The sequence below is a fragment of the Bison bison genome, unplaced genomic scaffold, assembly GCF_000754665.1.
Source record: "Bison bison bison isolate TAMUID 2011002044 unplaced genomic scaffold, Bison_UMD1.0 scf7180017845482, whole genome shotgun sequence".
NCBI classification, from domain to species: domain Eukaryota; kingdom Metazoa; phylum Chordata; class Mammalia; order Artiodactyla; family Bovidae; genus Bison; species Bison bison.
In genome coordinates, this window is record NW_011476055.1 from 51,079 (window position 1) to 74,550 (window position 23,472).

Below are 23,472 nucleotides of genomic sequence, written 5' to 3' on the forward strand. Positions count from 1 at the left end.
CTGGTTCCAAATAGGAAAAGGAGTACGTCAAGGCTGTATATTGTCACCCTGCTTACTTAACTTCTATGCAGAGTACATCATGAGAAACACTGGGCTGGAAGAAGCACAAGCTGGAATCAAGATTGCTGGGAGAAATATCAATAACCTCAGATATGCAGATGACACCACATTTATGGCAGAAAGTGAAGAGGAACTAAAAAGCCTCTTGATGAAAGTGAAAGAGGAGAGTGAAAAAGTTGGCTTAAAGCTCAACATTCAGAAAATGAAGATCATGGCATCTGGTCCCATCACTTCATGGGAAATAGATGGGGAAACAGTGGAAACAGTGTGACTTTATCTTTTGGGGCTCCAAAATCACTGCAGATGGTGATTGTAGCCATGAAATTAAAAGACTCTTACTCCTTGGAAGGAAAGTTATGAGCAACTTAAATAGCATATTGAAAAGCAGAGACATTACTTTGCCAACAAAGGTCCGTCTAGTCAAGGCTATGGTTTTTCCAGTGGTCGTGTATGGATGTGAGAGTTGGACTGTGAAGAAGGCTGAGCACCAAAGAATTGATGCTTTTGAACTGTGGGGCTGGAGAAGACTCTTGAGAATCCCTTGGACTGCAAGGAGATCCAACCAGTCCATTCTGAAGGAGATCAGTCCTGGGATTTCTTTGGAAGGAATGATGCTAAGGCTGAAACTCCAGTACTTTGGCCACCTCATGTGAAGAGTTGACTCATTGGAGAAGACTCTGATGCTGGGAGGGATTGGGGGCAGGAGGAGAAGGGGACAACAGAGAATGAGATGGCCGGATGGCATCACTGACTTGATCAACGTGAGTCTGAGTGAACTCCGGGAGTTGGTGATGGACAGGGAGGCCTGGCGTGCTGCGATTCATGGGGTCGCAAAGAGTCGGACACGACTGAGTGACTGAACTGAACTGAACTGAAGCAGAGAAAAGCAGCCTACTGAAGAGACTGCCATTTGACGCTGGAGACAATCAGAAGAAAATTAAATTACTACAAACAAATAGCTGCCTATTGGTGGAATTATCGAGAGTTTTTGAAAAAGAGAAACTAATTTTTAGTGTATAGAAAGATTAGGCATGGTTTAACATAATAAAAGAGAAAACATTTTAGAGAAGGAAAAGAGCATCACGGAAACCTAAAAGTAGCAGTGACTGCATAGCAGAGGTTCTGATATGACAGAAGAGAGAACTATTTAAAAGAGATAACTAGACAGTAAGGTAGTGTAGCTGGTAAGTAAACAGTTCTGCCTTTGAAGACCTGAAGAATGTCAGTTAATGTATGTGAAAATGGTTTCACATTTATGCCAGGAATTGTGATTTTTAAATGATACTTACAGAAAACTTCTGGCTCATGGGAGAAGAATAAATTGAGGAGGTAAGACTGGAAGCAGAAAGGTTAGAAATCCTCAGGAACAAAGTAAACAAAGGATAGGCACATCAGGGAATAAGAAGGGCCTGACAAAGACAGTGGAGACAAGCTACTTCACCATTTTGAAGCTTGAACATTTGACAGGCCACTCAGCAATTTCAGGCTTCCCTGATGGCTCAGAAGGTAGAGAGTCCATCTGCAATGTCGGAGATCTGGGTTCGATCCCTGGGTTGGGAAGATTCCCCTGGAGAAGGGAATGGCTACCCACTCCAGTATTCTTGAAACTTCCCTGACAGTCTAGTGCTTAAGACTCCGCACTTCAAAAGCATCAGGCGCTGGTTCGATCCCTGGTTGGGGACTCAGATCCCACATCCAAGGACAAAAAAAAAAAAAAAATTGGGCTTCCCAGGTGGCACTAGTGGTTAAAAACAAAAACAAACAAACAAAAAAACCTGCCTGCCAATGCAGAGGCATAAGAGTTGTGGGTTTGATCCCTGGGTCACGAGATGCCCTGGAGGAAGACATGGCAACCCACTCTAGTATTCTTGCCTAAAGAATTCCATGGACAGAGGAGTCTGCAGGGCTGAGGTCCAAAGAGTCAGACACGACTTGAAGCAACTTAGACGCATGTAAGCACGCAGCAATTTTAGATAGTCAACACCTGAACATTACCTATAAAGAATCAGCTCCCAGGGGAGGGAGATCTGTCTTTATTGATATTTCCACAGAACCTAGTTTCTAAATTAATGCAGTAACTGTGGTATATAAGGCCTAGTATAAATTAATGTAAGGTGCACAATTAATAGTTTCACTGAACAAATATATACTACGACAGTCAAGGAAGAAACTAACTGTATAATTTGGTAAAATGAAACACTAAGGGGTTTCTTTTGAAAATTCCATAAATTTAAAGGGATTTAAAACTGTCTAATGCTGTAGGACTACTCTTTCCTGAGAGATCATAAAAAGAATGCATTTTTGATAAATTTACCCCTGTATGAAAAATTAAACATGGTAAAATGCTAGGTGGAATTTAGTAACTCTCAGGAACTCTGTGTTTACTTATTCTTGCAATATTTTTCCAAAGGATATTCTGGACCACTGAAGGAAATTCCTCCTGAAAGATTCAACACCACAGCTGTCCCTAAGTACTACCAGTCGCCCTGGGAACAGGCCATTAGCAATGATCCGGAGCTTTTAGAGGCTTTATACCCTAAATTTTTCAAGCCTGAAGGAAAGGCAGAATTGCCTGATTACAGGAGCTTTAACAGGTAATTCAATTACCCTGGATGACACTTCAGCATGCAATACAAAGGCTGTTATATCACAGTATGGAGAACTGAATCCCCTGGTAGGAAAAAAAAAAAACCAAAAAACTACAAGCAATATATAATATCTTTGCCTAGGCAAAGACTCATTTTTGCAGTATTACTAATATGGTAGATTTTTAGTATAAAAATGAAGGCTATGAATCACAAACTATCACTGTTACAAGATCATCTCCAACATTTTAAAAAGCAATTTTAATACTGATTTCTAATGTGAAGGTTGATATTAGTTTATGTGTTGCTCCAAACAATCTTGTTAGTCACTACATAGATGACAAACTAAAAAATCATTTTAAGTCAGATCTGTGTTCAAAGAAATTATATTATGGGAATTACAGAGATGCACAGTTGTTTTTTAGTAGAATATTCCAAATCTTTCAGTGGAATATTTTGCTTTTCTAACTGAATAAAACTTGAAACTATTTTCAGAGATCTTAAAAATCTTACAAATAGTCTCACACTTTGAATGTTTAACATTTCTGTTAACAAGTTTACTTTGTGTCCGAAGGCAATAAAAATTTAAACAAACAGGATACAGTCTCAAATGGTGCCAAAGAAAAGAAAATTCTGCTTTTGAAACAATAATCTTTCACTGGATAAGTGGTAGGAGGTAGGAGATGGGTGATGAAATGGACGGGAATGTTTTCATTTACAGAAGAAATTGACCCCAGAATGAAGAGGGAAAAACAAAACATACTGAATGAAAAGGGAAAAGCTAATGCACTAAATACCAAACTCAAATATTGGATTTCAGTGGCAGAAGAACATTTCTTTCTTCATTTAATTCAGAAAAAATAAATAAAAGAATAAAAGTGATTTTTGGAATTAATAAATACAAGGTTGCTGCTGCTAAGTCGCTTCAGTCGTGTCCGACTCTATGTGACCCCAGAGATGGCAGCCCACGAGGCTCCCCCGTCCCTGGGATTCTCCAGGCAAGAACACTGGAGTGGGTTGCCATTTCCTTCTCCAATGTATGAAAGTGAAAAGTGAAAGTGAAGTCACTCAGTCGTGTCCGACTCTTCGTGACCCCATGGACTGCAGCCTACCAGGCTCCTCCATCCATGGGATTTTCCAGGCAAGAGTACTGGAGTGGGGTGCCATTGCCTTCTCCAAATACAAGGTTAACTGACCAAATTCACCCTAAATCTGATAATGTTCAACTCCAGCCTCTTGTATCCAATGGATAACAATATACTCTTATACTCCCTTGGATGTGTGGCTTGTGCAATTGCATGGGGCCCCACAATTAAAAAGGCCATAGCTGATTTAAACTTTTGCTTTAATGTCTGAAATTCCTAACAAGCTTTAAACAAAGAGTCCCGAGTTTTCATTTTGCACTGTGCCCTACAAAAGTGTTTAGATCAGATCCCAGGCTCTAAATTTTACAAGTTCCTCTGTACTCAGGAAAATGTTCCCTTAAAGTAATTATCTTAGTCCATGATGTGTTCCCCCACGCCCTGCTTATATTTCTCTCTTTTCTTGTTTGTGAGTTCACTGAAATTAAGACCTACTACAATCTTTCCATCTTTGAATTCACAGCATATAGCAGTGTCTAGATATAATCGGGCTTCTCAGGTAGTGCTAGTGGTAAAGAACCTGCCTGTCAATGCAGAAGACACAGGATATGCGGGTTTGATCCCTGAGTCAGAAAGATCCCCTGGAGGAGGAAATGGCAACCCACTCCAGTATTTGTGCCTGGAGAATCCCATGGACAGAGGAGCCTGGTGGCCTATAGTCCACAGTGTCACAAAGAGTCGAACACGGCTGAAGCAACTTAGCACACACACACACAATTTTTTATATGAGTAAATGAATGAACGAACAAATGAACTAATTATAGGTTTATAATGGTAAACTTCCAAAATGACAAAACATTTTCTTGGACATCTTGAACATCTAAGAATATGAAGTTTTATGTATGCAGTGAGTCAAATTTTACTCTTAATGACTCTTCAATCCACTAAATCAAATGACAAAATGTGGGACATTAAATCACTCACTTATATCACAGATGTGAGTCCTCAATATACTGCTCTACTTAGAAACGATCTCAAAAGGCCCAATACTCCTTAAGAATTATGTCCAAGGGGTACAACAAATGGTAGTAGAGAAGAGCAGGCTTCAGTGAGTCTGAATACCTGGGTTTAAATTCTGATTCTATACATTATTAGGTGGGTGACATTGGGTAAGCCATTTAATTATTTGTGTTTCAGTTTCATCTATTAAAAGGGGATAGAAAAAGAATCAACTCAAGTAGTTGTTTTGAGAATTTAATGAGACAATCATGTAAAGCCTTGGTACTCAAAGTGTGGTGAGACCAGTTGTGCTGGCATCACCTGAGAACTGGTTAGAAATGAATCTCAGGACACATACTAGATTGACTGAATTAGCATCTGTAGCTTAACAAGATCTCAAGGTGATTTCCATACTAACAGAGCAGGTACACAGCACTCTGTTGATAAATATTAGCTTTCATTATTACTATACCTTCTGAAGTTTAATGATCACACAGCACCTGACTGATAATTTAAATTCTTAAAGTTCTTTTCCTAACCAATCTCTCTCACCCCCAGAGTAATGGTTTTAGGCCCTGGACATGAAAGACTATACTGATATGATTGCTGAAATCCTGCATTAGACTGAAGTTAATGCATTACTCAGTAATCTGTTGTTATCCATATTTTCCACAGCGATTTGGGGAAATATTTTAAGAGGCCAGGCATCTTGAGAAAAGATGTAAGAAAGATGTATGTTTACAGAAAGTAAAACATACTGTTCTTCAGAAAAAAAAAAAAAAAACTAGAAGACAAGAAAATTACGGGCCAATAAGACATGAGAGCTTCCCTGGTGGCTCAAAGAATCTGCCTACCATTCAGGAGATCCTGGTTCAATCCCTAGCTCAGGAAGATAACCTGGAGAACGGAATAGCTACCCACTCCAGTATTCTTGCCTGGAGAATTCCATGGACAGAGTAGCCTGGCGGGCTACAGTTCATGGGATAGAAAACAGCAGACATGACTGAGTGAGTGACACTTTCACTTATGGTAAAGAATTTGCCTGGAATGTGGAAGACATGGGTTTGATCCCTAGGTTGGGAAGATCCCCTGGAGGAGGGCATGGCAATCCACTCCAGTATTCTTGTTGGAGAATTCCCATGGACAGAGGAGCCTGGCATGCTGCAGTCCAAGTGGTTGCAAAGAGTCGGACATGACTGAGCAACTAAGCACACACAGCAAGACATGAGATTCTATACTACTACTGCATTGGCCAAAACCTGCATTCTTTCAGGTTTTTCTGTAACATCTTATGGAAACCCTAAAGGAGCAAAATTTTTGGCCAGTCCAATATATGACACAGTGACATGTGCTATAGCCATCATTGAGGTCACCTATCTACCCTGGGGACACTGAAGATTTTATCTGGCTCTCAGTCTTTTTCCCCAGGACTATTCCTGTCATCACTTTCTGGTGGCTTAAATGATTCACTGAACTCTCAGCCCTTTTAAGTCCTTGACTGTATTGCTTTAAAGGATCTCTCTCCCAATCCCATCTTAGTCACTACTGACTTTCCTTAAAGTTTGCCATTACCAATATCTATGCTACTGCTGCTGCTTAGTCACTTCAAGTCATGTCTGACTCTGTGTGACTTCATGGACTATAGCCCACCAGGCTCCTCTGTCCATGGAATTCTCCAGGCAAGAGTACTGGAGTAGATTGCCAGACCCTCCTCCAGAGGATCTTCCCAACCCAGGTCTCCTGCATTGCAGGCAGATTCTTTACCACTGAGCTACCAGGGAAGCCGACCAATATCTGCATCATCTTCAAAATCTAAATTTCAAGCATTTTATCTTTAATTTTTTCATTTATTATTTATTTCAATCATGCTTCAGGCCCACACATCAAACCCATCTCATTTTTCAAAGTCCATCATTCATTTCCTCCTTACTTTACTAGACTTCATAGTCCCTTACTATTATCATCCAGAAATTAAGATAGTCAAGAAAGATCACAGGTGACTGAGCTTCAAAGAAAATCAGATCTCTTCTAGGTTTTAAAATGATCTCCACAATACTGGAGAATTTATAGTCCTGCCAATTCCACTGTCCAAATGTTTATGAGGATCCTCTAGGCAAAATACATTAAACAGTTATGTATATTGAGCAAGATATAAAGATATATCAGAGAGAATTCCAGTCCTCTTGGAGTGTAGTCTGATAAGAAATTAGGCAGACAGACTATTGAATATAATGAAAGATGAAAATGAGGTTACAGGGAGGTAAAAATAGAGTTCATGGAAACTTAGGGGAGAAAGAGTTTAGTTCTGGCTGTAGGAGATCAGGGAAAGCTCAAGAATAAAATTAAATATCAAATACTTAAGTATAAATTACTTAAAACTTAAAGGGGATTTAGAAACGTCAGTAATGACAGTCAGAGCACTCCAGGCAGAGAAAAATGAGTGAGTAAACGCAGTGACGTTGGAGAGCACAAGGAGAAGCTGCTGCTGCTGCTAAGTCGCTTCAGTCATGTCCGACTCTGTGCGACCCCACAGACAGCAGCCCACCAGGCTCCTCTGTCCCTGGGATTCTCCAGGCAAGAACACTGGAGTGGGTTGCCATTTCCTTCTCCAACAAGGCGAAGAGCAAGCAGTATATCAGTTTGACTGGAACAAAGACTAAACGAAAGTGTATAGGGTAAAACTAGCAGGATTGACCTTTCCACTACGATGTCAAAGTCATTTTTTTCCACACACACAACACACCAAACCTGTTTCTCCTTGCCTTCTACCAGCAAGCTACTGAAACTCTAAACCGTGGAATAATCCTTGATCTTTACATTTCCCTCACAATTTTCATCCAATCTGTCAGCATATCCTGTTGACCCTCCCTGTAGAACACATCCTGAAACCACCCACTTCTTCAAGGAAAACACTTGAAATCTAAGCTACTGTCATTTCTCACCTGAATTGGTACCATATCTCCTCTTCGTTCTTGTCCACCTATACTTGTTCACACAGTACCAGGTGCCAGAGTAATCTTTATTAAAATTTTCTCAAGTTATACCTCCTGTTTTTGTTGTTCAGTTGCTCAGTCCTGTCCAGTTCTTTGCGACCCCATAGATTGCAGCACGCCAGGATTCCCTGTCTTTCACCATCTCTTGGAACTTGCTCAAACTCACGTCCATTAAGTTGGTGATACCATCCAAGCATCTCGTCTCTTGTTATTCCCTTCTGTTCCTGCTTTCAATCATTTCCAGCAACAGGGTCTTTTTCTAATTAGTTGGCTCTTCACATCAGGTGGCCAAAATATTGGAGCTTCAGCTTCAGCATCTGTCCTTCCAATGAATATTCAGGACTGATTTCCTTGAGGATTGACTGATTTGATCTTCTTGCAGTCCAAGGGACTTTCAAGAGTCTTCTCCAACACCACAGTTCAAAAGCATCAATTCTTTGGTGCTCAGCCTTCTTCACAATCCGACTCTCACATCCATACATGACTACTGGAAAAACCAAAGCTTTAACTAGATGGACCTTTGTTGGCAAAGTAATGTCTCTGCTTTTAAATATGCTGTCCGGGTTGGTCATAGCTTTTCTTCCAAGGAGCAAGCATCTTTTAATTTCATGGCTGCAGTCACCATCTGCAGTGATTTTGGAGCCCCCAAAATAAAGTCTGTCACTGTTTCCATTGTTTCCCCATCTATTTGCCATGAAGTGATGGGACCAGATGCCATGATCTTCGTTTTTTGAATGTTGAGTTTTAAGCCAGCATTTTTACTCTCCTCTTTCACCTTCAGGAAGAGGCTCTTTAGTTTCTCTTTGCTTTCTGCCGTAAGGGTGGTGTCATCTGCATATCTGAGATTATTGATATTTCTCCCAACAATCTTGCTTCATCCAGCCCCATGTTTCTCATGATGTACTCTGTACAGAAGTTACATAAGCAAGGTGACAATATACAGCCTTGATGTACTCCTTTCCCAATTTGGAACCAGTCTGTTGTTCCATGTCCGGTTATAACTGTTGTTTCTTGACCTGCATACAGGTTTTTGCAGGAGGCAGGTCAGGTGGTCTGGTATTCCCATCTCTTGAAGAATCTTCCACAGTTTGTTGTGATCCACACAGTCAAAGGCTTTAGTGTAGTCAATGAAGCAGAATTAGATGTTTTTCTGGGATTCTCTATTTTTCTATGATCCAAGCAAGTGTTGGCAATTTGATCTCTGGTTCCTGTCTTTTCTAAATCCAGCTTGAACATCTGGAAGTTCACGGTTCATGTACTATTAAAGCCTGGCTTGGAGAATTTTGAGCATTACTTTACTAGCGTGTGAGATGAGCCCAATTGTGCAGTAGTTTGAACATTCTTTGGCATTGCCTTTGGGAATGGAATGAAAACTGACCTTTTTCAGTTTTCAATGACTTTCCTTCACACTTACAATGAAATCCATGTTCTTTACTGGACACATGGATTTCCTCACAATCTACCCCTCTGTCCTCTCTCCCTTCTACCATTCCCCTCACTTACCTGTCTAGCAACATGGGCTTTCTTTCGTTTCTGAAAAAGTCAACATTATTTCTGCCTTAGATTCTTTGTATTAATTACTCTATCTGAAATGCTGAAGTGCTTCTGTTATATTGTCCATGGCTAACGTCTGACCTTCAGATGGCAGTTTAAATGTCACCTCTTCAGAGAAGTCTTTTCTCCCTATCTACTCATTCAGTTATGCTCTATTGTATCACCCTATTTTAAATTTCTCATAGCTCTTATTACTGAATGTTTGTCTGTATGTTTACTGTTTTATTAAAAATTTTATTAAAAACTAAAAATTATTTTTATTGAAGTATAATTAACTTACACGTTTATTTTTTGTCTATCTCTTTCACTAGAAATATAAAACCTTACACTCTGACTACATTGCTCACTGCCATATATCCAGCATTTATAAATGTGCCTGGCACTGGATGATTAATTAATGGCTAAGTCAAAGAAAGCTAAACTGTTACGTGACATCTTGAATGCCAAGATAAGGAAGGTGGACTTTTTCAGATGAGTAGAAGGATTTTGATGTTTTTGGGGCACAGCTAGAAAAACGCAAAGATACATTTCTTACCCTCAAAGAACTTATAATTCACAGATGACCTAAACCAAATCATATTCTGAAAAATAGAAGCTGACAATACCAAATGCCATATTATTAACAGATGCACTATAAGACTAACATAAAACAATCAATGCTATAGGAATTTGGTTAAGAAAGGGAGTGAGGGCTTGAGGTAGTTAGGGGGAAGTTAAAATTTAAAGGCCACAGGATATATACAGGTGGAAAGGAGGCACAGAGGAAATACCTTTTTTTTTTTTTTCTCCCCCAGAGGAAATAAGCAAGTGTAACATTGTTAGCAAAGGCAGGAAGGCAAGAAATGTGTGTGATGACTCAGCGTCCAGGGAAACAGAATGGTTCAGTCCAAAACTAAGAGTACATACAAAAGGTCTTTACACAAATTCATTATCAAATATCTGTTTTATCATAAGGGCATGGTCCTTGAATGGAAACGCTTACTTCAGAGGTCAAAAATTGAAACCCTACTAAGACTATAACACAACAACATGCCCCATAAGATCATGCATTAAATTGTTTTCTATTTTCTGGCAAATAAATTTGAATATTAATTTATTCTTTTTCTTTTCACTCCTCACAGAGTTGCCACCCCATTTGGAGGTTTTGAAAAAGCATCAAAAATGGTTAAATTCAAGGTTCCAGATTTTGACCTACTACTTCTAACAGATCCCAGGTTCATGGCCTTTGCCAATCCTCTTTCTGGCAGACGGTCCTTTAATAGGACTCCGAAGGGATGGATATCTGAGAATATTCCTATAGTTATAACAACTGAACCTACAGAGGATAACACCATACCAGAATCAGAAGACCTATAAAAGAAAGTTGTATGTGCGACAAAAACCTCTGAATATAAATGTTGCTGTATTATTATTCTACTTACTGGCAAAGCCACTAACACTCTTCAATAGTAGCAATAATTAATAGCAATTTAGCACTTTTCCTTTTATGGCATTTAATTTCAATCTCAGATCAAAATCTAATAAACAATTCAAAATCTTATTAAAAAAAAAAAACTTTTAACTCACTTGTCTGTACTCATAATCTTGTTACTGCTTGGTTAAACAATCCGGTCTCCACACTGGAAAAGTCCAGAAAAGTTACTGACAACAAAGGGTTTCATCTTTGTTGCCTTTAATATAAGCTATTCCTGAATAAAGTTTTTAGATGGATCTAGAATCAAAATACAGTGCAAAAATATTTAGATTAATTCAGAGTTTTATTTAAGGGATGAAAGCTATAGAAGTTGATATACAAGCATATATTGATGGAGAAAAGGGTTGGGTTCTTCTTTTCTGACAAGCTTCCACGATAAAATAACTTTTCTAGATGAAGTCTTTTCAATAGTCTTTCTTAAAATTTCAAATTTCTTAGAACTTTGAAATTGCTTTATATTTTTCAACATGCTTTGAATCATCAGATAATTATTCCAGATGACAGTCTCCAGAGTTCAATTGGGTTATTATTGTTGTCTAGTATTAAGTCAACGATATGGAGAGAAAATGACCCAAAGAACGTCATACTATTGTAGTTTTCATGACCAAGGTATACTTGGAATTCAAGTTCTGCAAATCCTAATGTTGTGTGTTGTTTAGGTTCAACTTTATGAATACATTTTTAGAAGAGTAATAACAAGACATGCTAATAGACATACAAATAAGTATGTATATGAGGGAGAGAGAAAGTATGTAATTTGAATTAGCAGCTTTCTCGGCTGAATCTTTAAATTCTGCTCAAATCCTTAAGCTCTAGGGAGTACATGCCATAAAAGCAAGAAATGGAAGAAGACAAGAGCATTTGAATGTAATACAGCACATTTCTGTCATAAATATATGAAAATATTAGTATAAAAGACTCAAATTAACATAAAGTTATAGGTATATTTAAAAATATGATTGAATGTACAACATGGAGTTGGAAAGAAATAAATACTAATTCTTCCCATTTCAATTCAGTTAAACGTTCTGTGGTAGATGTTTATAACAGAGAAGAAATGTCTCATACACAGAAAACTACCTACCAGATTAAGTTTAGGAGACTGGAAGAAGGAAAGTGCACAACAGAGTAATGAAAATGGCATGTAGCAACATCACATATTTATAAAAGTATGTAATCCTGAACATGCCCGATCTCATCTGATCTTGGAAGCTAAGCAGGGTCGGGCCTGGTTAGTACTTGGATGGGAGACCTCCTGGGAATACCAGGTACGGTAGGCTTTTTGGGATTCCCTAGTGGCTCAGAGGATAAAGCATCTGCCTGCAATGCAGGAGACCCAGGTTCAATCCCTGGGTTGGGAAGATCCCCTGGAGAAGGAAATGGCAACCCACTCCAGTATTCTTGCCTGGAGAATCCCATGGACAGAGGAGCCTGGTGGGCTACAGTCCACAAGGTTGCAAAGAGTTGGACACGACTGAGTGACTTCACTTTCTTTCTTTATTTCACTTTGGTGGTTGTGTTGCAGGAAGGGGGATCCTTTCCAAGGCCTGAAACTGAGCTCTTGTCTAACACTCGGAAATGAATTGTCTGAGGAGACACATGTGCTGACAAAGCAAGAGATTTTATTGGGAAAGGGAACCTGGGTGGAGAGCAGTAGGGTAAGGGAACCCAGGAGAACAGCTCTGCTGCGGCTCAGTCTTGGGTTTTATGGTGATGGGATTAGTTTCCCAGTGGTCTTTGACCAATCATTCTAATTTAGAGTCTCTCCTGGTGGCGCACGCCACCCACCCTGGCCAGGCACCATAGTAACCATTTGCATGAGTTTTTTTTTTTTTTTTCCCCTTGTTTAGGAATTTTATTATTATTATTTTTATTTTTAAACTTTACATAATTGTATTAGTTTTGCCAAATATCAAAATGAATCCGCCACAGGTATACATGTGTTCCCCATCCTGAACCCTCCTCCCTCCTCCCTCCCCATACCATCCCTCTGGGTCGTCCCAGTGCACTAGCCCCAAGCATCCAGTATCATGCATCGAACCTGGACTGCCATCTCGTTTCATACATGATATTTTACATGTTTCAATGCCATTCTCCCAAATCGATCCTGATAAGGAATACGGAACTAATAAGCCACCACCAACCTGAAGAGTTCAGGAAAGGTTGAAAGGAGACACCGTGTGTCTGTCCACTTCCCAACATCCCTCTCGCTAGCATCCATCTTGGCTGAGTGATGCGTGCGCCACCAAGAAAGACTCTGAATTAGAATGATTGGCCAAAGACCACTGGGAAACTAATCCCATCACCATAAAACCCAAGACTGAGAGCCACGGGGCAGAGCTGTTCTCCTGGGTTCCCTTACCCTACTGCTCTCCACCTGGGTTCCCTTTCCCAATAAAATCTCTTGCTTTGTCAGCACATGTGTCTCCTCGGACAATTCATTTCCGAGTTGTTAAACAAGTGCCCAGTTTCAGACCCTGGAAGGGGTCCCCCTTCCTGCAACAGTTGTTTTGATGATCTTCAAACTTGAAAGCAGAGAAATTAAAAAAAAAAATGCTTATGAAAAATGCAATCTCTAGAAAGGAACAATATCAATATATTTATATATATTATCATTGTAGGGAATTTGTTTTATTTAAAATATATCTTTAAGATATTTTAGTTTTATGTTTTGGTGTTTACTCATTTCACTTATTTTATTTAATTTGTTTTTTGGCCACACCAAGCAGGCTTGTGGGATCTTAGTTCTCTGACCAGAGACTGAAACTGGGCCCTTGGCAGAGAAAGCAGATTCCTAACCATTGGACTGCCAGGGAATTCCCCGTTTACCTGTTTTAAAATAACAGTGTTGGCATCTGTAATAAACTCTAGATATCAGAGAACCTTCATGCTTTTTTTTTTGTTTAATCTTTTAAAAAAGAAAAAGAATTAGTCCCATTCTATTATGTATTTTGATGAAATGGTTTAGTTATTAGCAATTCAAAATGCTATTTTTCATTACACTGAAATTTTATTACGTTATTGTAATTCTCTCAAAGTAGTTGAACTCTATGCTCAGTGTCACCACTCTGACAATCACCAAAAGGGGATCAGCAATTAAATATGTTAGCTATAGAACAGTATTCTCCATTTCATAAAGGAAAATTTTTTAATTTTTAAGTATTTTTTTAAAATTGGTTAGAAAATAATGGAATAACTCTCTGCTCACTATTGTATTTCTTCCTTTCCTGGGAAGTGTCTATTAATTCTAATTCAGCTGTCTGACACCTTTAGAAATGCCAAATTTCACACTCTGGTTGCTACACAATTAGAATTTGAAAGGAATTTTGAATGGGTTTTTCACTGATCTGAAAAGCAGCTAAATCTTTCTAAGTCTGAAGAAATATGATAGCCTTTTCAGAACAGCGAAAGACTGTGGCATTTTTTTTCCACCCACATTTGTACATATGGAAAATGAAACAGAAGAGAAAAAAAGTTAAAAGAAAATGAATAAAAATAACATTTGCTGATGGACTACTAAATGCCAGGCACTATACTCACTACTTAATGGTGTAGTGAGTATTTTGGGGAAAAAAAAAAGCCTAATAATGGCTACTTAATGTGTATTTTAAAATATTATATTTATTTATTTTGGCTGTACCATACCACACAGATTTGCAGGATCTTAGTTCCCCAACTCGGAGAAGGCAATGGCACCCCACTCCAGTACTCTTGCCTGGAAAATCCCACAGACGGAGGAGCCTGGTGGGCTGCAGTCCATGGGATCACTAAGAGTCGGACACAACTAAGCAACTTCACTTTCACTTTTCACTTTCACGCATTGGAGAAGGAAATGGCAACCCACTCCAGTGTTCTTGCCTGGAGAATTCCAGGGACACGGGAGTCTGGTGGGCTGCCGTCTATGGGGTTGCATAGAGTCAGACACGACTAAAGCGACTAAGCAGCAGAAGCAGTTCCCCAACTAGGGACTGAAGCCAGCCCATCACAGTGAAAGCACCTTGTACTAACCACTGGACTGCTAGGGAATTCCCTGTATTTTTAACATCATTTTATTTTTGTGATTATCCTGTGAGAACTGTATTATAAATAATCTCCATTTTGTGTTAGAAAAGTGAGCCTCAGGGAACTAGAGTGACTAGCTTAATACTAGCTTCAAAGTGGAAGAACTTGGTGAGTCTGAATCTAAAACATATGCTCTAAGAACTCATAATTCATAACTTCTCCTTCAGAAATAACTTCAACGTTAAAATTATTTTATTACTAGACAAAATAATAAAAAATCTCCATCATATTAATATTAACTTTGCAAAAATATATCTATAAATTGAGTAATTTTAGAGTCATCCATTAAAGTCATTCAGGTACTCATAAAAAGCTAAACTTTCAGATTTTCAAACAAGCAATATGCATGCTTAATTATTAAAATTTTTTTTTAGTTGTGTCCAACTCTTTTTGTAATTCTGTGGACTGTTCCATGTAATCTTTTTTTCCCCTCTCCCCCGTAAGGACAAAGAAGGGAGAAAGAAGAGTAAATAAAGAGGACAGAAATATAAAACACTAATACCCATAAGGCTGAATGAAGTGTAGTAACACACCAAACACATTCATTTAAATGAAAATATTTTCTACTTTTCAAAACTTTAGAAGAATTTGTATTATACTGTTCAATAGAATTCTGAGTCATAAAATTATATCTATTTTATTTAGCCAATTTCTTGTTGATCAGCTGGTCAGCTGCTTTCTGGATAATACTAGAGCTACATTAACAACTAGACCAGTGTTCATTCTTGGCTTTTAACTCTTCATTCCCTTCAATCATTTCTCAAGGCTAATACTCCATTTCTTAATTCAATATTTGAAAGGACTTGATAATTTAAAGTAACTAATTATTGGTTATTATAAAATCAAGGTAAATATGGAAAATAATTTTTAGTCAAAATGATCACTTACTGCATCCACTGAAAATTTCACATTTTCTAAATAGACTCATTTATAAATGTTTTAGCAGCTTGGAAATGGAGAGAGCCAATCACTTTCACAAAGGCTGATGTGGAGCAAAATGTCCAGTCAGTGAGAGTGAAAAGTACATCCTGAACTTTCCAACTCACGGCACAGCTGTACCAGCACACTTATTAATTCTGGAATTTCCTCACTCTGCTGCTTATGCAAGATAAAACTTACATGACATCATTGCAGTTTCTCAGTCACAACTGCTTTTTATTAAGCTTAGCTAAGTATTGCTCTGAATGCCCCTTTTCTTATGAAAAATACTTTCGACCTCCACATGCTCTATTCTGTAGGAAGAAGGGCAGTTTACTTTCTATGAAAGGTGGAAGAATGCCAGGTTTTTGCCAAAAGAACAAGCAAGGGGAATCTATTTCAAACTAACTGATCAAAGCACTTCACAAATACACAAAAGGATTTTTAGAAAATTATAATGCTTTAAAAAGTTTAACTTTTCAGAGCTAAGAAAAAGGCAAAATTGTAAAACTGTATAAGAATTTCAATAGCTGAAGATGCTGTATTATTAGATTAAAAAAAGGTGTGTCCCTATTTAAATTCCTTAAATGAAAGAACTAGATTTCAACTCAGGATACAAACCTCCCCTGACTTCTCAATATAATGTGATTTCAACAGGAAGATTTGGTGCATATGGGCAAAGAGCAGATGGCGGGGGAGCTATTTCTAAGAGGTTATAGTTCAGATTCAAAATGAATGTGCTTATTATTCTGGATTGTGTAATATTTTGAAATACATTTCAACAACAACTTAGGCAGTGTAGGAGATGGAGACAGTTCAGGAAACAGAACCGGAAAAAGTCAGAAAGAAAAAAGGTAAATTCTGCTGATTTGGTATAGAATTGGTATAGAAGCTGCAGCACTAGCTAGTATTATATTTATATACAGGGTCTCTTTTCTTTACTGATGTATTTTCCTACTCATAGCCAACCAATAAATTAAATTATCTGTTTCAAATATTTTTAAAGTGTAATTTGTATAGCTGTAGTACTGAGGTTTGAGGAGATACACGTTAATCAGCAGACCACCTGTTTAAAATTCTGAGTTCTCTCTAACAGAGTTGTAACTCTTTGAAAAGGAAGAGTGAACAGGGCCCGTGATGTGAGGAGATGGTGTGAAATTAAGGATCTCCTTATTGCTGTGTTATCCTGTGTAACACATCTTTGCCAAAGATCAGTTTTATATTTAGGCAACTGATGGTCCTTTTGCATTTAGGTTTTTTGTTGTTGTTACCATATACCTCATAGCATAAGAAATGGGCTCATGTGTCTTTCATCCTTTGGAATGAGCTTGACATATTTTGAATAAATGCTTTTAAATACAGTAGCAAACATTGTATTGGTGGGGTTATACTAATTAAATGTTTTAATTGTTACATGTATATTTTCTTGTATATATAAACTTTTAAAATGTCTGATTTCTCAAAAAAAAAAAAAAAAAAAAAAACAGGGGGAAGAAAGGAATGCCAGAATGAAGTAGGCTGAAAAGAAATAACTGCATTATTCTATGGTTTCTAGAGCTTTCTCCTCACTCCTTCTGAAGTAGTTTCGTTCTATGTATATCAACTGTCTAATATGAACTGTCACCTAAATACTCTTTCATTTTCTTTATCATCACTTACTTATAACTGCATATAAAACAGTAGTTGCATTTAAATGTGCCAGCTATTTGCTGATTTATCACTAATTAATAATATAATCTCAAGCAATTTACTTTACTCTGGAATTTTGTCCAACTATTTCTGTTTCACAGGCCACTTCTGCTTAAGACCTTCCCTGACCACCCTTACTTAAGAGAGCACACATATAACCCCTTATTGTGCTTTTGTTTTTCTTTATAACCCTTATTACTTCCTAACATAATGTATTAGTCCGGGTCCTCTGAGAAGCAGAAGCCAAGATGCAGTTAAATCTGTTTGGCAAAACTAATACAATTATGTAAAGTTTAAAAATAAAATAAAATTAAAAAAACATCTGTAATAATTTTATTAGGAAAATGGGGAGACAGGTCAGAGAAAGGCTGGGAGAGACCTAAGGGACCTCATGTGGAAGTATATGGATATGTTCTAGACTGCCTGACAGTCCAGGGAAAATTCAGCAAGGTTGTTGGAAGATCTGCGAGCCAACGTCATCTGCAGAAGAGGTCCAGTGTTTCTCAGCAACATGTCTGCCTTAGGGTCACTGTCATGGTTACTCACTGGCTGGGAGCACACTGTGAAAGGCAGACTCAGCACGAATGCAGTGATGGAAGTCAGAGTAAGGAGAACTGGGGCCCTCAGTCAACTACGTTGTTTAAGACCCACAAGTTGTAGGTGCCACACACAATATATTTACTCCTTGATTATTTATCTCACCCACTGGAATGAATGCTCTCTGAGGATACAGACTGCCTTTTTTGTTAGCTGCTGTATGCTCTATGCGTGATATATAGTGAAGAACAATAAAATTTTTTTACATAAATAAATTCATCTTAATTATGGGGATAATTAGCTATTATTAGTAACAAAAAATTATCAAGACCACACAGTAAGAAAGCAAAGACATTTAGAATGAAGTTAGATTAGGTTATGCTGGAACTGCTTTGGGATAAATATATTTGACCCTGATTTAGAAGTAAAATATGTTGGAGCAGTGAGTATATTAAACACATGTATAATGAGAAACACTAACACGGCCTGACTATTTTTTAGCATAAGCATTAATGCCAACTCTGCTCTCAGACTCAAAATTGCAGTTAGGGTAGACTTTTTAGGATCTTGCTAGAACAGTGCGATCTCTTGTGAGCATTCACATACTTTGTAGGTCACTTGAGAATTTAAAAAAATCAGTATGATGGATATTTCTCTCAATCAGTATACCCTACCTCTTTTAGAAACTACATTATACAACCAGAAAGGAGTTCCCAAGGACAGATGGCTACATAATCCTTCATTTTTTTGAAAAACTAAAATGACTGTTCATTCATACACCTGCTTGGAATATTTCAAATCATGAAGTACGTGGCTCCTGAATTCGAATGTTTTGGCACAGTCATCTCTGTAGTACAATGAATAAAAACATTCACCCCAAAGTCCTTTCACCATGTTGCTTAAAGAACTGAGGCATGATGCTAACATAATGGAAAACTTACCTAAATATAATCAACCTGAAATAACTTTTTCTTCTTTTCCAACTTATCTTGAAAAAGCAGGACTACTTTCGAAGCTTAACTTTAAACTCAGTACCTAATATCTATTTTACCTTATGAGAAACTAGAGCTAATGAAGATTCTAACCGACTTGCCTCAGGTTGCAGGTCTCCTGCAAGGCTGTCTTCTGGGTCAGCTGAGCACTCTAGGCTCGGCTGCTATTTCAGAACATAAAGTCAAATGCAAACACAGACCACATTTATCCAAGAAACATTCTTTACTTCTGATACATAGAAAGGGATGTGGATATAATTATTACAATGTTTCCTCAAAAACTCATCAAAATCTACTAAAGAGACATTAAACTTAAAATATGATAGACAAGGTGCATGGCACCCCTAAAATCAATATGTTGAAATTCTAACTCCCATATGATTAGTATTAGGAGGTGGAGCCTTTGGGAGGTAATTAAATGATAAGCGTGAGTGCTCATGAATGGGATTAGAATCTCATAAAAGAGACTCCACAAAGCTCTCTTGCCCCTTTCCCCATGTGAGTACAGAGAGAAAATGGCCAAATATAAATCAGGAAGTAGATTCATACCAGACACCAATCTGTCAGCACCTTGGCCTTGGACTTTCAGCTTCTAGAACTACGGGAAATAAATTTCTGTTGTCTATAGGGCACTCAATCTATGTTATTGTGGCCTGAACAGACTAAGATGAATAGCAACACAAAAAAATTATGTTTTCAGATGCATTTACATATAATATTAATTATGGCTAATCATCATAATTATCAGAATGTATTAGACTATGCCGCTTGTACAAATCCATACACTGATGTTTATTTAAGTGTCCTCTTATTAATACAAAAGGATATTAATATTTTAAATATATTGATAATTAGAATAATGAAAACAGTTTACTCTTTTACCAAATACAAGCCACTAGTACTGTTACTAGCATAATACTAACTCTCTTTGGTTTAAATAAACAATCATTTACTTCGAACCACGGCACTTTAGAATTAGCCTCTATCTTGAAATATTTTATATCAATTCCCTCATTTAAGGAATAGAAACTTAGAGAAGAAACTGTCACTGTCTCACATTGCATGTCTAAAATTAGAACCCAAGGATCTTCTGATCTTTTAATAACACTCCTCCCACTATCTTATTCCCTCTCCTATCTCAGTGGAGAACACAATCATCCAGACCACGGGTACAATCAACCCACTTTCTGGTGACAAAACACATTGTACGTGATTTCATATTTATCTGTATCTATATAAATATAGCCTTATATAATTTGTATACCTTATATATTAGCCACAAAGAAATAAAACCGTGAGTCAGTAAAATGTAGAAACAGAGAGTAAAGTTTTTTTTTAAAAAACAATGTTAAAAAATTTTACTTTAAACTGTAAAAAAAAATGTTAATATAACAATATTGAAACAAAATGAATATTCTTCCTAACTGGAAGGGAGTAAAATTCCATACTCTTTAGTATTAAAAGGAAAGCGTAAATGTTGCTCCTTCCACTAAAAACCTCTTGGTCCATGTCTTTCAAATTATAGTTGTGTCCTGTTAGGTGATGTAAAAATTAACTTAGATTAGAAGCTTTTCAAATGAAACAGAATAGAATAAAAGAAAATATCAGAGCATACCACTAGAAACAGTATTATTTCAGGAAACTACTTTTTTTTTTTAATATGTGTTCTTGTAAACTGGATTACAACATAAAATATACTGCTTATTCTAGGTTGCGGTCTAAGATGTTTGAAAATTACTGCTCTACCTACTACTAAATACTGTTTAAAACGGAAATGTCAGCATTGTTATTGGTAACTGGAATTGCTTTTCTCCACCACATCAAAACTATTATAACTAATTTGATAGAGTTCTTCAGAATTAAAAGAATCTGAAACAGTAGCAGAGCAAAACTTGTAGAAAACAATTTAATCAGAAACTTTGATTTAAAAATTTACAAAAAGGCATTCCAGGGATATTACCTGCCAAAAGTTTGTTTTTTTCCTCCAGCATAATTTCAGTTTGAGGGCTTGTTTTACAGACAAGAGACTGAAAACTCAAGACCACTAACGGTTACAAAATAAAGAAATTAAATACTCTAAAATTTCTGCCTTTACCTATAATTCTTTGTATAGTAATATTTAGTAATATTTCTATCACTGAATATTTTTCAATAATTTTATTACTGTATTAAACAACACACTTATTTTCTTTTGTGAAGTGAATTTCAACAAGGAAGTTCAACTTGAAAACACTGGTGCCCTGAATATCTTTGCCATCTTTACAAAAGCAAAGTGCTCTCCAGGGCAACTTCCTTTGGGTTTGTGGCTTCAGCCAATATGCAGTGAGTGAAAGACATACTGTTATTACACTATTGTATTTCTTAAAGAACTACATCAAAAACAAGTCAGTCTAAGATACATAATAGTATCTGTGTGTGGGTATATGTGTGTGCATGTGCACACATATACATGGCAGAGACTTAGATTTGTTAGATTCCCAAGAGGTAGGAAATTAAGTTTGGTAAATTTCTGAACACCATACTGTTTTTCATAAAGTCAGAATACTACTACAGATACCACAATTCAGAAAAAGATAACCTTTACCTGTGAAACGCTCTTGACTTGTTTCTTTTGTTTCCCTTCCCTTGTCTTTCAGAAAGGGACAGAAGTGTCAATTTTGTTTATCAACAGTGTTTGAATATGGAAGAAATTTGGTTGCACTTTAAGAAACAAAAGAGTGCTATCTCCTGTGAAATCTCAGAATATATCACAGAAAATATTTTATACCAGGCAAATTCCAAGTGACTAGAAATTGAATTTTAGTCCTGCTTCTATCAGTGTCTAGCATGTCCCTCAGTTTAAGTGCTCTCATCTGTAAAATAAGGGATTTTGGCAAACTGATCTCTCAGATCCTTTCCATCTCTAAGATTCTAAAGAACTATACAAATATAACATGGTATAAAATTTGGTTTCAAAAAATTAAAGAGAAATTACATTCATGCACAAAAATTCTAGCAATAGCTTTAATCAAAAGCTAGATGGTTTTGGCCTTTACTTCTGGATTTATCAGTATGGCCCACATTGCCTTCCTCATTTTGACTTACTATATTTCCTGGCTGTAACCAGATGTCATACTTAACTGATAGATCTTTTATTAAATAATTCAGTTTGTTTATTGAGTGCCTCCTATATGGCAGACACTGTGCTAAGTACCTAACTTTCACTATTTCTAAAATTAGGATATTCAGTTCAGTTCAGTTCAGTTCATTCGCTCAGTCATGTCCGACTCTTTGCAACCCCATGAATTGAGGCATGCCAGGCCTCCCTGTCCCTCACCAACTCCCAGAGTTCACTCAAACTCACGTCCATCGAGTCAGTGATGCCATCCAGCCATCTCATCCTCTGTCGTTCCCTTCTCCTCCTGCCCTCAATCTCTCCCAGCATTAGAGTCTTTTCCAATGAATCACCTCTTCGCATGAGGTGGCCAAAGTATTAGAGTTTCAGCTTTAGCATCATTCCTTCCAAAGAACACCCAGGACTGATCTCCTTTAGAATCGACTGGTTGGATCTCCTTGCAGTCCAGGGGCTCTCAAGCGTCTTCTCCAACACCACAATTCAAAAGCATCAATTCTTTGGCACTCAGCTTTCTTCAAAGTCCAACTCTAACATCCATACACGACCACTGGAAAAACCATAGCCTTGACTAGACAAACCTTTGTTGGCAAAGTAATGTCTCTGCTTTTGAGTATGCTATCTAGGTTGGTCATAACTTTCCTTCCAAGGAGTAAGCATCTTTTAATTTCACGGTTGCAGTCACCATCTGCAGTGATTTTGGAGCCCAAAAAATAAAGTCTGACATGTTTCCACTGTTTCCCCATCTATTTCCCATGAAGTGATGGGACTGGATGCCATGATCTTAGTTTTCTGAATGTTGAGCTTTAAGCCAACCTTTTCACTCTCCTCTTTCACTTTCATCAAGAGGCTTTTTAGTCCCTCTTCAATTTCTGCCATAAATGTGGTGTCATCTGCATATCTGAGGTTATTGATATTTCTCCCAGCAATCTTGATTCCAGCTTGTGCTTCTTCCAGCCTGTTTCTCATGATGTACTCTGCACATAAGTTAAATAAGCAGGGTGACAATATACAGCCTTGACGTACTCCTTTTCCTATTTGGAACCAGTCTGTTGTTCTGTTGTTCTGTTGTTCTATGTTCAGTTCTAACTGTTGCTTCCTGACCAGCATATAGGTTTCTCAAGAGGCAGGTCAAGTGGTCTGGTATTCCCATCTCTTTCAGAATTTTCCACAGTTTATTGTGATCCACAGAGTCTAAGGCTTTGGCATAGTCAATAAAGCAGAAATAGATGTTGTTCTGGAACTCTCTTGCTTTTTCGATGATCCAATGGATGTTGGCAATTTGTTCTCTGGTTCCTTTGCCTTTTCTAAAACCAGCTTGAACATCTGGAAGTTCACGGTTCACGTATTGCTGAAGCCTGGCTTGGAGAATTTTGAGCATTACTTTACTAGCGTGTGAGATGAATGCAATTGGG

At 37.6% G+C, this 23,472-nt stretch overlaps 1 protein-coding gene, 1 long non-coding RNA gene and 1 other non-coding gene across 6 annotated transcripts in view; 2 read left to right on the forward strand and 1 right to left on the reverse strand.

Annotated features, from left to right (window-relative positions):
• Positions 1-10,834, forward strand: part of MYOZ2 (myozenin 2) — a 38,640-nt gene extending 27,806 nt beyond the window's left edge. For both annotated transcript variants that reach the window (XM_010834955.1, XM_010834963.1), the window contains exons 5-6: positions 2,471-2,654; positions 10,395-10,834. In XM_010834955.1, coding sequence (XP_010833257.1) covers positions 2,471-2,654; positions 10,395-10,629 — 419 coding nt within the window. In that variant the 3' untranslated portion in view covers positions 10,630-10,834. The remainder of the gene's footprint in view (positions 1-2,470; positions 2,655-10,394) is intronic.
• Positions 1-23,472, reverse strand: part of LOC104984959 — a 70,476-nt gene that overhangs the window by 34,610 nt on the left and 12,394 nt on the right. Inside the window, exon 3 of one of the 3 annotated variants that reach the window (XR_824823.1) lies at positions 10,836-10,892. The exons of the other annotated variants lie outside the window; for them this stretch is intronic. This is a non-coding gene — a long non-coding RNA (uncharacterized LOC104984959). Of the gene's footprint in view, positions 1-10,835; positions 10,893-23,472 lie in introns of those variants that run through there. 3 annotated transcript variants of the gene reach the window in all.
• On the forward strand, positions 12,037-12,108 carry TRNAC-GCA. The gene has a single exon. It is a non-coding gene; the product is annotated as a tRNA-Cys (tRNA).